This window comes from Mastigoproctus giganteus, chromosome 10, assembly GCF_048544385.1.
Source record: "Mastigoproctus giganteus isolate SK-2022 chromosome 10, ASM4854438v1, whole genome shotgun sequence".
Taxonomy (NCBI): domain Eukaryota; kingdom Metazoa; phylum Arthropoda; class Arachnida; order Uropygi; family Thelyphonidae; genus Mastigoproctus; species Mastigoproctus giganteus.
Window position 1 is genome coordinate 162051045 of NC_143584.1, and position 21370 is coordinate 162072414.

Below are 21370 nucleotides of genomic sequence, written 5' to 3' on the forward strand. Positions count from 1 at the left end.
TTAATTGACAACCCCCCCCCCCCCAGGTATTTTCCTTTTTCTGCCTCCTCTTCACTTGCTTTCAGCTTCTTACTTTTAATAAATATTATTTCTTTTACTCTTATAATACTCCAGGATGAAACAATGATTAAGTGACATTACTCACAAAAACAGCTGCATAACTTTTAAAATTATCACACAATAATAAAATTTGATAAACAAGTAGGGTTGAACTGAAAACTAAGAAAGTAGTACATTTGTAAGTTTTTTCAGCCATTCAGATTTTGTCTCTTTAACTTGTGATGCTAACTTCCTTAAGTCTTCCTGTTTCATTATTTCTAAATAATGATAATAAATGTTTCTGTGTACCGCCCACATAATCCACTTCCTGCCAATTTAAATGTGTTGGATTCCTCCAGTTTTATATATGTTGCATCATGAATGCAATGAGATATGATATATGAAGGTGAGCCTCAGTGCAATAATTGCTTTCTCACACATTTTAAATCCTGAAGGTCATCTCACATTTCCTATGTTATCATATGAAGACAGAGAAATTTCTTGGAATAGGTGGCATCTCCCTAGCCAGGTGGGAAGAAGCAGCAGTGCGTAACACGCGCTTCTTGATTAGACCGGGGTTTGAGCCCGTCACCACCAAATACGGAGGATGCGGAAAGGTCAGGGAATGACCACCGCATATTCCCCGAGCAATATGGCCTTAGTTGCTAATGCTCCTAAAAACCAAATAACAAACAAACAAAACAAACTTGGAATAGGTAAACTTAAACAGAAATCTATATTGTTTCCTGGCATTTTTAGCTACATTAATTTTTTGATTAGCACTGTGAGGTGCTTCCGACAGCATGTTAAATCTTTTCTGTCCAAGCATTGCAGTGAATTCTAAGTAACAGCTGTATCTAGAGATAAATCTTTCACTATTTTGTATTTCAAAGGACTCTTCTTCAATCAGTTTTCCAGATATGGCAGTTAACATATTTCAGTACTGATGCAGAAGTTCCAATTTTGGCATGGTCACTCACATTGTTTCCAAATGATTTTGCTACCAGTCACAGGAAGTTACTGGTAACAAAACCTATGTCAACTGAAGTTAAGTACTGGTAATAAGGTCTGGCTGAAACCTTATTGCCAATACTTAAACTTCACAGCAAAAGAATTCCTCGGTATTTCAGAATGGATTTATTAAGTCTGTCTTTTAAGAGTTTCGCTTCTCCAGTGCTTCAAAGTGGAAACACAAAAGGAATGGTTGTCACTCATCTGGTATACACTTGAAAAATGCTAACTTACACTTTAAAAATACAAGCGTAGCCTTGGTATTAGAAAGCTTAGTCTCTGAGGAATTTTTCAAACTTTCTTTCTAAGCATTTACCATTCTCTAGTCAGCACAAAATTTAAGTGGAAAACCAGCACATCCTATGAGCTCTGTAATTAATGCATGCTGAGCTGTAATTGACATACAGCTAATGTGACACATTATGCTGTACAAATCTCATCCAGTAACATCCGTTCCTGTCTTCAATGATCCACAAAATGTTAAACATACATCTCCAGGCACTACTGCTTTTCCTTTCTTGAAGAAGAGACAATGACAAATTACACTGATAGTAATTTTATGACTTATCAACAGGCTTCTGTATTAACCAAGGGTCCTGAGCTGGATACCATCATTCTTCTCTTTCTTGGTGATTCCCTTCTGATTTTTGTTCTCTCTCTCTCTCTCTCTCTCTCTCTCTCTCTCTCAGGGGAATTCAGAATTTTTTTTTTTTAGCTGATGCAGCATAAGCCTTAGGCTTCCTTGCACCATATAATAATAATAATAAGCACACGGTAGTAAGGAAATCAGGGCTTCCTAAGTAAATCATGTGGTACCTTAGAATTTATTACAAGTAAATCTAATCTAATTAAGTGCAGAAAAATGATACATAAAATTAAAGACTTTTTTTAAATCCAGAAGTATGTTTTTTCCTTCTGATTTTTATCTATCCCTTCACAAGTTATGCAACCAAGAGGTATCACCATTCAGCTCATCCATGTAGTTTTGTCACAATGTTTTTAAGTGTGTTTATGTGTACATATGTGTTTACATGGTTATATACCTGCTACATGTTGAGTGAAATCACATACACACATGATATTGGTAATCTATTCAACTGACAAAAAAAAATTATTTTTTTGAACACATACACTTGATCCCCATTTCTTCAACATGTGAAATAACTATTTTATGCACCAAAAAAAGTAAAATATATACAATATAAATGTAGTAAATCAGCATTTCAGGTGGTCAATTTCTACTTACCCACTACAGGTTCTGTTATTTTATCAATATATGTCTGAAGAACTGCTCGTATGGAAGTATCTCTCTTTTTTCCAAGTCTTGACTCTATATTTCAAAATAATGACAATAAAAGGTATTACTTTTTAATCACAAACTGCAATGCTAAATTCAGAGAAAGGAAAGCAGAAACAACAATATACAAGAAACAGTATATTATTGTTTCTTAGTGATTTCCCATCATTAACAGTAAAGAAAGACTACTCTCTGAAAATTAAACTTTATATAATGGATTCTTGAAATCTTATTTCCTGCAGTATTTTCTTGAATTTTATTTATACTTAATTAATCACAATTGATAAAAAAAAAAAAAAAAAAACAGATCAAATATTTTAATCCGAGAGGTACTTCTGATAAAGAATTCTCTCATTAACATTTAACAGAAATCTGCAGCAACTTTATCTGAAGTAGGCAGAATGTGCTCTGAAAATGTTGCATTTCAGATAAATAATTTTTAAAACTTTTATTACCACATGGCCCAAGGGTGCAGAAGAATACACGCTTTGTATGGATTGCAGTTCAAGCACATGTGATGGCTAAATATGATAAATGATTATATAAGGCATCAAAATAATTAATTGCAATCTCCTCTGACTTAAGTGACTTGCTGGAGTATAAACAAGAATACATGCAAGGAATTCATATTTAAAAAAAAAAAAAAAAAAACACTGATAACTAGAGACTTGTTTTCTTAAAGAAATTACAATGTAAAAAGGGCAAAATATTCTAGTTGGAATGCAGGACTCAGCAGAAATCAAACATATCATATTCCTGCATATAACAGTCTTCAATTTTTTTGCCTCAAAGGCAAGGCAAATTCTTAATTGCCTGTCATAAGTTGATGATCCATCTTTTTTGTTTAGTCATCCTTTGTGTCTCACATAGTGCTGTATTACCACGAAAAATTTGCATTTAAGGAACTGCTGGCTGTTTTCTAATTCAATTATTTCTGCTTTTTCTTTTAAAACTTGCATTGTAACACAATGCACGGTTCATTTGTAAAGGAAAGAGGTAAGGGCATACAGACCTCTCCTATACAGGTCATTAAAAAACCTACAGGCAAAGATGATGGGACGACCACTGTTATTGATGCAATGTGTATCTGGGAGGTGTTATTATGTAACCAAATCATTCCTTGTTGCTCTGCATAATACTGTGTTGCAAATCGGGATCTCCCTGTAAACAATGCCTTAATGTGGAAGCATGTCTGCTATAAGAAATTAGCAATCTCAAGACCTCAAAATGTAAATCCCAAAACATAACTCCGGACAAAGTCTTAGATTTCAAAAGACAATTAACAATGTATATATGTAATAAACTGTAAAAATATCATTAATAATTCATGTCTACAATTTTAAATAATTTTAGTGAATTTTATTATATTATACGCTGGAATATTCAATAATACTTTAGATGGTAGCTGAGGTGTTGTAGTGAGCAATGAGAAACTTCTATTTCAAGATCAAGATTAATGATTACAGGGACATGATAAATTTTCAAAAACTGCATATTGTGTAAAAGATACTTCAATCATTACCACACACTTAAATTTAAAATTTAAGTACATCTAATGGTACATTTAACTAGGGCTCAGGATCCAGAAGTGTGCTAAAGAACTAGTAAACAGACAAAAAAAAAAAAAAAAAAAAGAAAAAGTATATTTATTGTATTCAATCCCTGAAATATGCACTATAAGAATTTGCAAAATCAGAATGCTCAAAGAATAGGGAAATGCAGCCATTGTAAAATAAAAGAATTTCCCATCTAAGTATTTGTAAAATATACATGAACTGTGTACGTAAAAATGCCTTCAGTGTTTGTATTTCTGTTAAGCAGTCTTTTTGTCATGTGTAACATTTAGAAAAGATCGAGCATTATTTCTTTTTACTTTATTTCTAAAATATCTGTTTTCAAAAAAAGTGATGGTATTATACTTAAATTCACACTTATGCATGCAACCTTAACACAACTAAATGAAAATTATATACAGTAAAATCTCATTAATACAAACTTGGTTTATACAAAGTACGGTAGAATCTCGATTTTCCGGGATAGATGGTAAAAAAAAAAACCAAAAAAACTCAGACAATCGATTTCCCCGATTAATCTAAAAATACAGTAAGTCCCCAACACATGTAAGAGATACATTCCAGGAATTCATAATTAAGTTTAGTTTTATGTAACTTAGGAATGACTAATAAAATATTGCTACTATATCCCTGATATGCCAAAATTACAAAAACCACATAATATCCTCAGAAGAATGGAGAAAAATAGTTATATTTCTAATTAGTTCAATTAAAAACTTTATCTGGGGACAGCGGTGAAGTAGCCAAAAAAAGAAAACATAAAAGGAAGAAAAAGCAATGTTATTGTGCTGTAAAAACTGATATGTATTTTGTAGCCTTGGCTATTACAGTTGACTTCACTGGTGCCGACCACTTCACTGCTTCTTGTATTCTGTCTTTCTCCTTTATTGTGTTCACCGTTGCCACTGACAAATCTGAATTCTGTGTGATAGTTGTTAATGCTTGACCATTTTCATACATCCTTATTATTTTAATTTTCTGATCCAACTCGATCATTTTCCTTTTCTTGATAGACTAAGAGAATAAGTACCGCTGTTACTTATTCTCTTAGTCGGCACCATTATTACAGTTAAAATGAAATTTTCTGTAAAGAACTTTACAGGGTTAAGGTGAAAACTCACTATTATCGCCCAACACGAGTTCACATTTTACTAAAGCACATTTCTGGGTTACTGGGCTCTTCTGTTAGTGCAATTCATTCTAAACGGGTAGTAAACTCGATCTTATTGCATTTGTGATAAATACTGATAGCTAGCTTTTTAAATCTAATAGCTTACCTTTATTTTTTACAGGGTCGCGTATGGTTTGATCACCAACATTATTACGGTTCATTACAGATTTAACGGATGCACCGTTTCAAACTTTTGAATAATTTCGATGTTTTCTATTTTAATTGAAAGCATAACTCTTGTGTTTGCCCATAATTTTCGCGATTTCTAAACAAGGGGAAAAAAAAAAAAAAATCCAACATAAATAACAAAACTTGTCCTTTTGTGGTGCGACGGAACACAACAATCAACGCGACTCACTAAAATAAACTAAACACCTGGGGTTGCAAGATAATAGGTGCACTAATCTCTCAATGACAACTAATAACGCCGCTTATTTACGACTTGCAAAACATGTTTATACCTATACTAGTTATTACTTGAATTTTACGATTTATGGTTGATTTTTTTTTTTTTTTTTTTTTTAATTTGGAGTCAAAGTGTTCCAGTTAATTTGATCCTGGTAAATCGAGAGTCTGATGTACTCATTTATATGAAGCACATACCATTCCCCTGCGAAAGGATAAGTAAATATGTTCGTTTTCACATTGTGAGAAATAAATATTGTTATTTTGTATGTTTAATACAAGTCTTGACATAGCTGTCCAATTATTGGCTCTGGCCACCCGGTTCCCTACCTTCAGAAGGATGGCACGACTTGCTAGAAATTATTTCTGTGAAAACAAAATCAATTCATGTATTGAATAAACAAAACAATAAAAACAGTTCTAAGTTGTTTACATAAACTCCCTTGCTCTCAATGGAATTAAGGTCAGTTGCAACTATTACACCTTTAAAGTCTTTTGCTACAGTATACAGTAATCTATTTTTTGTGCCATTTTATCTGAACCGATATCTTTTTTGGAACTTGTCTTTAAATTAATTTGAAATTTGTGTCTATTAAATCTTATCCAGTTGTGTTATGGTGATGCAAACAGTCTGGAAATTAAGCTGAAAATTAAACAAGACGTTGATAGGATGGATCGAAGTAAAACGGACATTGCAAAGGAATATAACATCCCTTTACCTACAATACTGAAACACCGAAAAAAAAGAAGAAAAAAAACCCTTGAAAGTATGTGACACTGGAGCAGTGATAAAAAAAACAGGAAACAAAATTGTGGTGCAAAACACAAGGAGCTCGAAACAAAACATTTTGAGTGGTACCAACCAAATTTGTCCTGGTATTGGCAAATGTGCATTTGCCAATACCAGGTCCAATTTTGGAAGAAAAGGCAAATTATCAAGCTCAGCAATGTAGAGTAAATTAGTGACTTCAAATGCAGCAGTGGCTGGCTCCAAAGATTTAAAGACAGGAATAACTTGGTTTAGTGAAATGTTTGCACAGAAAAGGCTACAGACTGATTGTGTGCTGTACAGACATTCTCGAAAAACGATGTAAAGGATATTTTTAATCTTGACGAGACAGGTTTATTTTATAATTTTCTGCTAAACAAAATATTTGCTGTTCGAGGAGTGTCTTCTCATGGTGGAAAATTAAGTACACAAAGACTCACTGTTCTGTTATGCTGCAATTCAGATGGCAGTACAAAACAATGCTCACTTGTGATTGATAAGTTTTCCAAGACAAGATGTTTTAAAGAAGTTAACCAACTTCCCTGTGATTACGAGGCCAATAGATATCCTTGGCTTACGGTCAAATTTTTTCAGTCTTCATTATCAAAAGTGGACAAAAGAATGGCTTCAGAAAAAAAGGAACATTTTGATGATTCTAGATCATGTACAGCACAACCTGCTGAGACACTTAAGTTGGCAAATACCCCATAATACCACCAAAATTCTCTTTGGAGAAAATATCACCGAAAAACTCGGTTCAGCAGACGAATGTGATAAGTACATTGAGAAATGGAGGAATTTGAAGGAGCATATGGATTTTGTTGGCAAATTTGAAGTGTTTGTGAAGGTGGATGATGAAGTTGCTACCACAATGATACCAACACCAGAAGAGCTGCTGAGCACCAAGCAAAACGAAGATGCTTCTGTTACCAGAGATAGAGAAAGTGAAGCACACACACTGCCATCTAAAAAAGATACCCAAAATGCATTGAGCATAATAGAGAATGTGTCACCCTGCAGTAACATTGATAAAGAAACAACTGTTGTATTTGACAACGTATGTGCTGTAGTTAAAAATGCATATAGGACAAAAACTGTGAAACAACATTGGATTCTTTCTTTAAATTAGATAAATTTATTAAATAGTTAATGGTTTTTATGTGTCCTTTTATATTGTGATTGTAATTTTTTTTTTTTTTTTGTGATACTAAAATATTGTACATATCAAAATGTATACTGTATGATATTTACACTTCCGTTAACTTTTCTTTTAGTTTTGACATTTTTGGGGGACCTCATTACTACAAACCTCGTTATTACAAAATGTGAAAATTTAGATCCCTTGAACTTTGTATTAATGAGTAGATGAATTACTGATTGATGGTACAGATGTGACTGAAATCTGATTTCCTTTCCTCCTTCCTTTTAGAGACACACAACCATACCCTAAAACAATATCCTCATTAGATAACATGGTCACCAACCATCAACAGAGCTGGATATTAAATATAAGAGTGGTGTAAGCACAGGAATTATTCTTTATTTGAAATTTTCTCTTGTTATAACAATATGGTATTAGTTAATTATATTATAATTAATCACTGATGAAGTTGGATAGGATTGAATCGAGCAAAAGAGCAGAATCTTTTCAACTGTTAACACCTCTGGAGGTCTCTAATGTCAATGTGGGAAATAAATCACTCCAGTCTGGGGATAGGAATCAAATCCAGACCTTTTTCAAGTAGGAGGTAAGACATGGCCACTGCACTGCTAGGCAAAGATCTATGTAATAAATTAAATTTGCCGCAATTAATTTGCAGTTAAATAGGTATTTAACTTGCATAAACAGGTTATTCCAATCAAAATCCAGTGATCACAAAATCTGCTAAAGGTTTATTTCTGATACGGTTAAATATAAATAACTTGCAATTTCAAGTTTATTCTAAGCATCACACTCCTTTGCTTTAACCCTTCACACAATGTACAGTAATATTTCATGCCATTTCTAAAGAAGAAATAATTCTAGTCCAATGAAATCATAGGTACCTTCAATTTAAACCATATTTTAGCAACAAAATATTTGCCTGTTCTCATGGTAGAGAAAAGCTAAGTAATAACTAAATCATAAAAACTGGTAACTTTTAGCATTTTGAAAGTTACAAGACAACAATGACCAATGGAATATAAGCATTATGCCAAATTTAATCTTACCTTACTTATCTTCTCACTCTCACTTGGGGAAGGGAGGGGATGGGTCCTCTATAGCTACATGCTCCTTAGTTTTCTATTTTTTAATTTCTGTTCAAATTAATGAACTGCCATAATTCTATCAATCATTGTTATCTTTTTTTTTTTTTTTTTTTAGGAGATAAGATTCAAGAGTTAAATTCATTTAATTTTGCAACAGTGCAATTGTGATTTTTTACTGTTTGGATCACACAGCAATGTTAGTGGACATCACTTCTAAATTTATCTTATTGACATTCAATTTAAACAGACTGACATTATTATTACCAGAGTAAAAGTCTAACTGTCCTGGAACTTTATAAAATGTTCTGAATGTTCATAAGTTGATTGCTAGTAACTCAGAATGCACTTTCCACAGAAACAATATCGCTACAGTGACAGTTAAACAAAACATAACACATTAAAATTGAATAAGCATGTTACGTAGTAACAATATACAGTACAGTATTTTTTTTTTTCTTGAATGCTAATGCACAAGAGGATAGATTTCATCTCATATAAAAATTCTTACTGTGCTCCAACTGTGAAGTGAATGTGGTAATGAACAATGCAGAGTTGTTTTAAAATCAAGGCACATTTGTATTGTGTAATCAATGTATGATATGAGGAAGTCTGTTAAAAATTGTGGACCGTTGTCAGTTTTCAGCAAAATTAACAAGTCACTGATAATTAGTGATGGGAAACTCAAAGGATTTCTCAGTACTGGCAAATGCACTCCTTTGGGAAGCTACAGCCATATTTTAAACAGGCAAACTAAATTAAACAACTTCCCAAAATCAAACTGTTACAATGGCTGAGTTTAATGTCTGTTCTGATTTGAATGACATCAAGGTCGCCTTTTTAAAATATATTTTTAAAAATTATTTCTTACATAAAAATTTAGCTGGAGGAAATATAAAATAAATGTTTTATATAAATTTTCAACCAGTCAAATCTGATAATCACTTTGACATTCTCCTTGAAGGATGAATAACCCTTAATCTATACTAGGAATTTAGAATCCAGATGAACGATGTAGATAATGCAGCACTGCTATATACTAAATCTCTAATGAGCATGCAAAAAAAAAAAAATAATAAATAAATAAATAAAATAAAATAATCCCAACTGCCCTCACTTGTAATTTCTTGGAGAGTTGGCAGTCACAATTATAAAACTGTCAGCACTCCTGATTTTCTTGAGTTAACATAGCACAACAGGCCTTCACAATATATCATTAACTGGTTCCTCAGAAGTGCTTTTTTGGGTAAACAAGTGCCACTAATGATAACTTATTGACAGGGCCGTGCGGTAGATTTTCTCAGTATGATGCAAGTCTTTGAAATGCCGCCCCCTTACGGTTCCGCCTGATGCGGCCGGCTCTCTGTATCATAGCACGGCACGGCCCTGCTTATTGATTTAAGCACACAATATGTATCAATTCATCCCTGAAAGGCGAATAATCTCAATCTACGGATCTGGAAATAAGTCGAATGCTTATATTTCTGGAGGCATCAACCACCATGTATGAGGGGCATTTTAAAAGTTTGTAGCCTGAGTAAGAAAGGGTAGCGGTACAGTGTTAAAAATTTCTGTACTTAATAAGTACAGAAATTCAAGCAGTTTCAATAAAGTTTTTTTTTTTTTTTAATTATAGGCCCCGAAGTCAACAATGCTGTGTTAATGAGGAAACATGGGTAAAATCAGTCATGCAGTCATCCAATATTTGGGAAAGAAACTAACACCACTCAACAATGGTGTGTTAATGAGGAAACATGGGTAAAATCAGTCATGCAGTCATCCAATATTTGGGAAAGAAACTAACACCACTCAACAATGGTGTGTTAATGAGGAAACATGGGTAAAATCAGTCATGCAGTCATTCAATATTTGGGAAAGAAACTAACACCAAAGGCAATTCATGAAGATAATGATGCCCCTACCTATTCCATATTTACAAAGTGGGCAATAGAAGAATTTAAACGGGGGGGGGGGGGAGGGTAAAATCAGTCATGCAGTCATTCAATATTTGGGAAAGAAACTAACACCAAAGGCAATTCCTGAAGATATGGTTACAAAATTGGGGGGGATGATGCCCCTACCTATTCCATATTTACAAAGTGGGCAATAGAAGAATTTAAACGGGGGGGGGGGGGGGGGGGGGGAGATGGTCCATGCTATGAAACACCTGCAATGTTCATCACTCTAGAAGACGACACTGTGCATACCACACAATAACATAGGTTCTCATTACGAAAAAGGTGTCAGCACGACGAGTCACAAAGTTGTCGAGAGCAGATCAAAAAACCCAAGAGTTATGTAAACATTTGGATCATTTTCAAGCAGATATATATATATATATATATATATATATATATATGTGTGTGTGTGTATTCCTAAGATGGTCCATGCTATGAAACACCTGCAATGTTCATCACTCTAGAAGACGACACTGTGCATGATCTGGTTATAAGATCGACGAGTGACAGTTCAGTACATTGCAAGCATCATCAGCATCTCATCTAGATGTGTATACCACACAATAACATAGGTTCTCATTACGAAAAAGGTGTCAGCACGAGGAGTCACAAAGTTGTCGAGAGCAGATCAAAAAACCCAAGAGTTATGTAAACATTTGGATCATTTTCAAGCATATATATATATATATATTAAAAGCAAGTAATAGATAAGTTAGTGGCAACAGAACGCTATACTAGCCATTACTGGTCCTTAGTTCAAACCTGGAAAGGATACATATAAATAGAATAGAGTAGAGAAAATAATATAATATAATAGATAAATCATAAAGGTAGAAGATAACATAAATAAGTATGGTATGTTAATTATAGGAGATAGTAACACAATGAGAGGGACTTTTTCAAGGGCTAACCCTTTCAATGTGTCCTCCTATAATTAACTGAGCTATCAGTTTCTGATATCATCTGCCTGTTAAACGTTGCCGAATGGTGATAAAAGATATCGTTGGGGTGGAAGGTTTAAGTTAAAGTTAAACAAAAAGAATTTTGTGGTAGTTAACAATAGGTGGAAATTTGTGGTAGTTAACAGGCTAGATGACTTTAGCCCGACCGATAGCTAAAACACAACGAAAAGTAGAGGCAATTGAGAACCAATAGCATCATATTAATGGGTGGTACAGTAGCTAAAGCTAAAAAAAAGCTAAAAAAGGAGAACGGAAAAAGGGTTTAAGAAAAGGGATAGTACCTCAATCCCCCTCGAATTACTCTAATAGTTCATGAGGTAAGAAGAATAGAAAAAGACAGCACATAGATAAAAGTAGAGGAGAAGCAATATTGCAATTGTACGTCGGATTATACCGGGCGCGTAACTACCCGTCTCTTATAGTAAGAGATCCTGGTATTTCAATAGCATAACATAACATGGTAAATTTGGATAAAATATAAATTAGATAAAATAAAGGAAGCGAAGGAAGACAGGAAAGGCTAGTTCCTAATCACTTACTTACATCGTGGTACTTGGTGCATAGATAGTAGACCTATCTCGATGATGAAACAAGAAAAAACCACGTTGTAGTGCACGTGTTAATTTATATATGAAGATAATAGTGGATGTCAGCGCCCTCTTACTGACATGTAATTAGTTGTAGATTCATTATAATAGGCCCAAAATAAGCCAAAATAATAATGGCGCGCCCTCTGGTATTATTAGCGTATAGCATGAAGTGGCGAAAACTAGAATAGGATGAGCGGTTCTCATGAAAAGCCAAAGAAAAAGAAAACGAAAAAGAAAAAGAAAACGAAAAAGCTGGCTAAGGGGGGAAGCCAAGAATAAATTAATTACTACCTCAGGAACAAATATAGGTACAACTTTTTCAATGAGTGTAAGCTATATTAATTTTGTTCCTGAGGCAGTGCCTAATAATGTACATATATACAGGCTCTGTAGAAGCCGTCAACCGTAAATAATCCAGTAGGTACTTAAGCACAGATAATGTGGGTGAAACGTTAATTTCGCAAAACACGCGATATAATATAATGGTGGTCAAAACTATTATGGAAAGTATTTAAGGCTATCAACATAGCTGTATGTAAGTTTTTAATAATAAAATGATCCGGGAATCCGTTATCAGATAACTTTTGTCTGAAATCGATAAGCGTGTTGATAATGTTGTTTGCCTTATTGCATATTTTAATTAATCTAATGCTTTGTGACACGATTATATTTTTATGGATTCTTAATGATATGTTTGAATGCCAGTTGGTAAGGCTAATGGCCTTAAATCCGAACGCATTACGTTTGTCGTAGACGTTAGTATCTATATTATTAGTGTGTACCTGTATGTTTATATCCAGGTATGTAGCTGATTTGGTGCTATCTGTGTTGGTGGCTACTATTTCTAATTCCGAAGGGTAAAATTTGCCAAATTCAGTGAGAAAGTTAGGATGATCAAAGACAATTAAATCGTCAATGTATCTATATAGTGTTATTTCCTTGCTAATTTTTGTTTCAAAGAAATGCAAGTAGAGATTAGCAACCAGGCTAGAGCTACAAGCTCCCATGGCAATCCCTGTATTCTGTTTATATATTCTAGTACCATTGTAGATATAGCTATTAAAAATACATATATTTATCAGATCATTCCAGTGTTGCTGCTTGCATGGTAATATATTTTTATATTCAGTGTAATAGTGACTGAGTACGTATTTTAAACTATCGTGCGGGATACTAGTGAACAGATTTTTGAAGTCGTAAGTGCTTACATGTTCAATAGAGTCATTATTGTGTTTTAAATATTCTAGAATTGGGTTATTATTGAGAATGACTCTAGCATGGTCAATGTTTTTAAAAATAATACTTAGTAATTCAACCAGCATTTTATGTGGAATTTTAGCGTAACTGTTCCTGCATGAAGTGATGAATCTAAAACTGATGGGTGATTTGTGGAATTTGGGTATGCAATAAACATACGGAAAATTAGTGTTGGTGTTGTTTAGTTTTAGTTTTTTGTGTATAGCCAGTAGTTTTTTGGTGATGGTGGTACGTTTAATAGTCTCTACTTTGTATGTAGAACTGTTGTTCAGCTCGTTTAGTAAGGTAGTAGTATAGAATTTCTTGCATATGAAGCTGTAGTTGTTGGCTGCTTTGTCTATGGAGGTTATGATAAACATAGCCTGTAACTTTTTTAATTGTTTTATTTTACCCAAGTCAAAGGTCTTGGCATGCTGTTTATTATTATGTGAGACAGTAAGCTGTTTATAAATAGCTTGGTATGTGAGGGATATCCATTTGTGGAAAGCTTCTAGTGGTATGTTGTGTTTGTAGGCTAGTTTTAGGCAAAATTATATGAGGTCTTGATGTATTTGTTTGGACATCTTATTGGTATTGTATGTAGTGCTGGGTCTAAATTTGAATCCATAGGAAAGTAAGTTGCGTAATTCGGGTTCAGTAATGATACTGATGTCACCAGTAATAATGTGCTTGTGATCTTTGTCCACATAAGCAATATATTGAGGCAGATGACATAAGCATTCGGCCTCAATATCGCTTTTCTAGGTTACATGCAACCTGCTTATAGTTACAGACTGTAAGACCAATAGGCTTATTGTAACTGAATCTGGTACTGATAATCAGATTGTTAATAGGCAGGTCGTGTTTGTAGATATTCATGAGTTTATTTAGGTTTATATGATCCAACATGTTATAGCTGTATTTGATGTTAATATATTCGTTGGTAGTGCTATAAATATTGCTACATCTGTATTTAAAGATATCGCTAAGTAAGTGCTTCAGATGTATATTCTTGTGGCTATATGTGGCATTGATTTTTATTAAAGCTTTAAATTTACTCAGTTTTAGTCCGAAGATAATATCGTGTATCTGCTTGACAGATATAATGGGTTCGTCCCATGAACTTAATACATCTGCAAATCTACCCAGAGTAGTGTTATTAGTATGTGTAACTTTTGCAGTATGGGTTGTTTTGTTAGTGGTAACTTTTACTATGTTGAAAATAGGTCTTTTGACCAAGTGAAATAGGTTATATACGCAAGCATCTGAAGTTTTATTAGTGTAACAATGCCCATTAAATAGACTGTTTAGTCCGTAAGGATAGAGAGATTTATGTTTCAGTATGTTAATGTTTTCTAGTTCTAACCTGGTTCTATAATTATGCTCTATATCTAAAATGGTGATGGTGATGTCATTAAAGTTAAAAGTTGGAGCTTCTGTACAGCTAGTGGAATGTTTAGTATTCATGGACGGACAGGTTTGACAGCGTATATTGCTACAAATATTGAATTTTAGGAAATTGGTATTAATTTCAGGATTAATATCCTTGGTCTTTATAGTTGATAGTGGCGTGTCAGGGTGGGTAACCCGGTCTGGTGTGAATTCGTGCGTAGTATTATCAGAATCCACTGCATTATTGGTATGGCGGTCCTCCAGTGGGCCTAAAGCATTAGATGCTGCATGGCTAGTAATGTGACTTATCGGACCACCCAGAGCCCCAGTGGTATCCGCGGTACAGTTTAGCCTACGCGACCGACGTAGTATCTTATTATTATTTGTGGTGTAAATACTCATGGTAAATTAGTTCGATATCCTAGTGTATCACTCTCTACAGTATAAACATAATGGACCTGGAGATAGCTAGAATAGGTGTGTAATCATGTGCAATTTTAAGTATTACTATAAATTAATGCATAAAGGCAGAGTCCTGGCAGACAAGTCAAAACACAGGCAAACCCCTTTTTGTATAGCGAGCAAATAGAATACGTGAACAGAATTTATAAATAACTAAACAATAGAATCTAGGAGCGAGAGAAATACTAAAAATACTAAAAGGAGAAGAGCTGATTAATGCCATCAAAAATAACATGATAAAACATTACATCAGTCTTAATATGTTAAAAGCAAGTAATAGATAAGTTAGTGGCAACAGAACGCTATACTAGCCATTACTGGTCCTTAGTGGTCCTTAGATGGCATTAATCAGCTCTTCTCCTTTTAGTATTTTTAGTATTTCTCTCGCTCCTAGATTCTATTGTTTAGTTATTTATAAATTCTGTTCACGTATTCTATTTGCTCGCTATATATATATATATATATATATATATATATATGTGTGTATTCCTTGTCATATGAACTTATCACTCTCATTTTCATCTAGAAGGTAGTAACAATCATGCTGCCTCTTAAATTTCACCAGACTCCTAATCACAGTTCCCTCTAAGGTGCGCAGCCGCACACAATAATTTCTAGGAAGTTGCACAGGTGCTTTTACTTCCCACGCTCACAGTCGACAAGAGTATTAGCGGAAGAATGGATATAGGAAGGGGGGGGGGGTGACAGCTCATGCCATAAGATTTGCTATTGCATGAAATGTTCCCACATCTTTTATTTACAAATACATAGTGCATACTGAAAAGTTGTGTTGATTTTTATTTACATGAAAAATATTATTACATTACAAATATATAAAGGACTGTAGCAGTTGTAGTTTATATTGTATGTTTTTAAGGTGAGTTTATTGTTATAAAATTAATAAATACCATATAATAGGGAAGGTCAGCATTTTTACATTCTGCCCGCTCAACTACACACATACACAATACGTGTGGGGATAGAGTGTATAAGGAATGTATTGTGATCGTGAAAATTTTCGAAGTTAAGTTTTTTAAGTAATTTTTACTAACTAATACGTAAAAATACGTGGGCGGAATATTGGTGGACCTACTGATCCGGATTTTTTTTAATATATAACCAAAAATGTTTAGTGTTACTTAATATTTTATTAAAGAAGGTAAACTATGAAAAATTAAACTTTTTTAAAATTTTTATAAACTATTTTAATAATGCGTTCAAAATTTGTGATTTTTCCTAATATTTTATAATAACTTCATTTACAAAATACAGAGAATTAATAAAATTCTTTAATTTAAAAAATTTTCAGATAAAAAATGTCCAAAAGAAAAACTGAAGACGTAAATACTGTAAATAAAAAAACTTGCAAAACATTTAAAAAGGACTGGCTTTTAAAACAAATTGGTGCTGAATTTCCATCATCAAACAAAAAGCAAAGCCTACAACTAGGAGATATTTTTCAATACAATGAAGAAAATGGGAAGAATGGAAACTAGATTATTTAAAATGGCATCTGTAAGTCAGAAGATACATATAGACGCTTACCAAGTTATGTAATCTGAAAAATGGTGGAATTTTAAGTATTTTGATTGAAATCAAATTTTGATATGGTTAAGGTTTTAATTAACGATGTGATATTAGCCATAAAAATTAATGCATCAATGAACTCTGTACAAGACATTCATGAACACATGGAAAAATTTAGATATACCTAAAAATTGGAGAAGCAAAAATTATTCATTTGAATTTGTTGAATGTATAAATTCTGTTCTCATAAAAAATATCCTGAACGAAATAAGAGAATCTACTTTCCACATGTTAACTGTAGACGAAAGTACTGATATTTCAGTACAAAAAGTATTAATTTTGTATTTTAAATTTGAGTGAAAAAGGAAACATATTACCAAACAGTATTTGGAGGTATTTTGAAGCTTACAAACAGTGACAGTATGTCCATTTTAGAAAAAAATAATTTTTTACAACAAATATAATCTTGATATTCAAAAAATGGTATTGTTCACATCAGATGGAGCAAGTGTTATGATGCTTGGAAGGAAAAATGGAGTAGCAGCAATTCTCAAAAAGGAAATATTACATCTATATGAACAACATTGTGTTGCACACTGAGAAGGTTTAGGATTGGATGATGCATGGAAAAATGTATCTATTATGCAAGATATAGAGACGTTGCTTAGAACTGTATACACAATGTTTAGCAGGTCTAGCATAAAAAAAGGAAAATTAGAAGAACTAGCTCAGGTTACAGAACACAATGTTGAATCTTTTAGACCATTAAACGAAGTCAGATGGTTATCCAGACATTTTGCAGTTGATGCTTTAGTAAAAAATAGAAATATTGCAGTGAGCAGGTTAACAAATGCAATGATCCTATTAGTAAATACTGTTTACAAATTTTGACAAACTCAATATCATGTGGCATTAATTGTGCTCAATGATGTATTAGGAGAGCTTGCATCAATTTGCAAATATCTACAAAAAAAGTTGTTTAAACATTATTGATGCACATCAATATGTTAAAGCTAAAATAAACAAATTAAGAAGCCAATATCTTGGAAAAAATATTTTCTGACAAAATGAATGACTGGAGTGAAAATGTGAAAGAAGTATTATCAAAAATTCAAAGTGATGTTTACAATGCTATAATTTGCTTTATCAAACGTGTATGTGATCATTTAGATAACAATTTCCTGATGATGAATTAAATGATTGGAAAGTATCTGATATTAATGCTATCACAAATGAAAGCAATAATTTTGACTTTGGGAAACTTAATGTGACAAGTCTAGCAAAAAACATATTCATGATTTATTACAAATAACGAAAGTGATGTTATTTCTAAAATATCAGAAGAATATTCGGAATTAAAATTTATAATTGCCAAAAAAACTAAAACTAGAACATTTAAAACTTTCAGTGACTTTAAATTTCGTACTTACAAATTTAGAGGTTTGTAACATATCCATTCTCTATGATATTATGGGAACATTTCAAGCATCGATTGCAAATGAGGATTTAGCACTATGAATTCAATTAAAACAAAAAATCAAAATAGAATACATGAAGATCATTTAAGTGACCTTATGAGAATCAAATTGCATTTAGCTAATGGTGCAACATCTACAAAGTATGGACTTCTACAAAGAACAGAAGAGAAAAATTCCAAGAAAAATAAATAACTGTAAAGTGTAAATTTATTGTTAACATTTTTTTAATATTATTATTTATGTACCTACTTATCATTAAAACAATTTGTAAAAATATTGTACATATTTAATCTTGTCTGAAAATTTTTTACTCAGGTGCATTTCTGCATTGTGCAGCCATAAGAATACATGAGCTACACAATTTTTGGAACTAGGCACTTTAGAGGAGACCTGATTGAGATGTATAAGGCTCTTGAGAGGAAAAAGAAAAATGAACGAGGGTGAAATTTTCACTGTTTCTAAACAATTCCACAAGCAGGATGGGCCATAAATTCAAATTATGGGGAAAAGCTTTGGGGTAAACTGCCTCCATGGTGGTTGAGGCCAAGAACTGGAGAGATTCAACTATCAGTTGGACAAGCAACTGCATGTGAAGGGAGTCAAATGGGTAGTTTTCTCTTTCTCCTTAACTTACTTGTTTGATTTTAAAATTGGTAAACAACTGATTTGAGAACCTCTAACCAGGAGCATTCCTGAAAGTACTCAGTGAAAGTCGATATATAATCATGTGATGACAGATAACGAAGGCCCACAACTAAATTTTTGTTATTTGCTTAATATTTTATAAATTTAATTCTTACACTGTATAAAGCTCATTCTTGTAAGTCCTTAATCTAATAACAAGACTAAATAATTTGTTAAATCCTTATTTTCAGTAATATTTTGTAAGTTAAATTCTAACTTTAATTATGCATGTTAGAATATCCACTTTGAATACTTCATCCAAGAATATCATGACTCAACAGGAATAGCCATAGACAGTTCAGGCATGAGCCATGAGTTCATTGTTTCTATAGCCTCAGAAAGTATTCTAAGGTCACTCTTGTACATAATGATAGTTCAATTGAAAATTTTCTTCTGCATAATTGTTTATGCAGAAGAAAATTCGTGTGGGAACTAATGATATTAATTGCACACCAAGTGACAATTTGTTTGATAAACATGGAACCATGCTGAAAACATGTTAACTTACATCATAATATATTTGTATCTGCAATTTTGCTCAGGCATGATAGGAGGGACTTCACGCAAAAGCCTTGTGGTTTAACCCTAGGCTATCGGGGGCTTTGGAAGTCATTTCGGAGAAAATTTTTATCTGCAGAGTACACGATACAAATCTGAAACCACTTTCATGTGACAGAGGATATTTAATCACCAACTGGAAAAGTAAACAGAACAGTGATCATGACAGAGGTGCAGTGCGTGATGTTTAATGAGCTGCATTCTGCCACCAAGTAATCCTACAATTCTAAAATGGCATAGAAAATCCATGTTGTTATTGGGTTTAAAGACACAAGGGCAACTGAGGCCAAATTGTGTCAAGAAAATCCATGAAGGACACTTGTTTGTACAATCATCCCAGTTGAGGCAGTGGCCAAACAAAAGGCAATGAGAGTGCACGAGAGCTAGTTCAAGGTTAACAGTGCACAACATGTTATAGCCATATGAGGATTAAACCATACAAGTTACAGTTCATATAGAAGCCACTGATTGAAGACAAAACGAAGAGGAAGGAATTCTGTTGGTAAATTACTTCATGATTTCAATTATGAGATTATGCTGCCATCAACTGCATCGGCACATTATCTGATTGGTGAACAAAATCTATCACTTTAGGATTAGTAGAGGCATATGATGCAAGAAAGCAAGCTTATACAGCATCAGCAAAAAAAAAAAAAAAAAAACCCCTTCCCATTTCACCCATCTGCTCCAAATGTTTGTCTAGTTTTGCCTTGAATTTATTTAAGCTGTCAACTTCTACAACAACAGATGGAAATTTGTTCCAGCAATCAATCACATGCTGGCTAAAGGCAAACTTCTGCACATTTATTCTACAACTATCTTCCTCAATTTGAATTTAAGTTCCCCCAAATGATTAACCCGGACAAGAGGCAGAATCCCATCAGTATTGAGCTTGCTCACCATTCAAGGCCTTATACACCTCAATCAGATCACCTCGCAGGTGCTTAGTGTCCAGACACTATAATTTGCAAATCTTAAACCTTTCTTCGTAAGAGCAACCCTTTGTTCCATTCACTAACCTTGTTGCCCTTCTCCGTACTCATTCCAGCAGCTCTACAGCCTTTGTAAAATGAGGCCTCCAGACCTGCATACAGTACTCAAGGTGTGGCCTGATGATTGCCTCATACAAGGGGATAATTACCTCCTTATCTCTGATTGAAAAATTTCTGTATATCATTGACAAGACACCATGGGCTACTCTTGCAGACTGTCTGCACTGCTCAGAAAACTTCATATCTACCTGCACAATTACCTCCAGCTTTTTATGCTATACCATCCTGAGTGTAGTACCACACAGTTGATATGTTAATCTGGGGTTACTGCTACCCATATGCAGTACTTTACATTTGTCAATGTTAAACTTCAGTTGCCACCTCTCAGTATTTCTAGATCCTCTTGCAGTAGCGTACTGTCATTAGTGCATTAATGACCCTGCCGACCTTTGTATCGTCTGCAAACTCAGACATTAAGCTTGATATATACCTTCATCAACATCATTAATAAATACAGAAAACAACTGACCCAAAACTGGACTCCACTAATAACATTAGTCCACGAAGAGCAGTGTCCATTGATTACTACTGTCTTCTCCCACTCAACCATCCCTTTATCCATAGCAGCATTTTGCCTTATTGCCACACTGCTCCAATTTGTACAGTAGTCTTCCATGTGGAACAGTATCAAAAGCTTTCCTAAGATCCAAGTATGTGATATCAAAATTATTTTTTGCATCCAGTTCCTTTGTGACCACATCATAGTAGCCAATCAAACTGGTCAGACAAGACTTCCCCTTAACAAATCCATGCTGTGTCCCAACTATAACCAAAGTGTTGTCTAGTTGATCATGCAGTGCTTCTTTAACTAGCGCCTCCTTTAATTTCCCCGGAACAGAAATTAAACTAATAAGTTTGTAATTACTTATGTCACCTTTGATCTTCCTTTGTGAACTGGGGTCACACTTGCACATCTCCAGTCCACGGGTATCTCTCCTGAATCCAAGGATGCTCTCAT

At 33.6% G+C, this 21370-nt stretch overlaps 1 protein-coding gene across 1 annotated transcript in view; it reads right to left on the minus strand.

Moving 5' to 3' along the window:
- The window catches only part of LOC150079435 (uncharacterized), a 171794-nt gene that overhangs the window by 53397 nt on the left and 97027 nt on the right, over positions 1-21370 (minus strand). The window contains exon 7 of the mRNA XM_090382327.1: positions 2297-2380. Coding sequence (XP_090238453.1) covers positions 2297-2380 — 84 coding nt within the window. The remainder of the gene's footprint in view (positions 1-2296; positions 2381-21370) is intronic.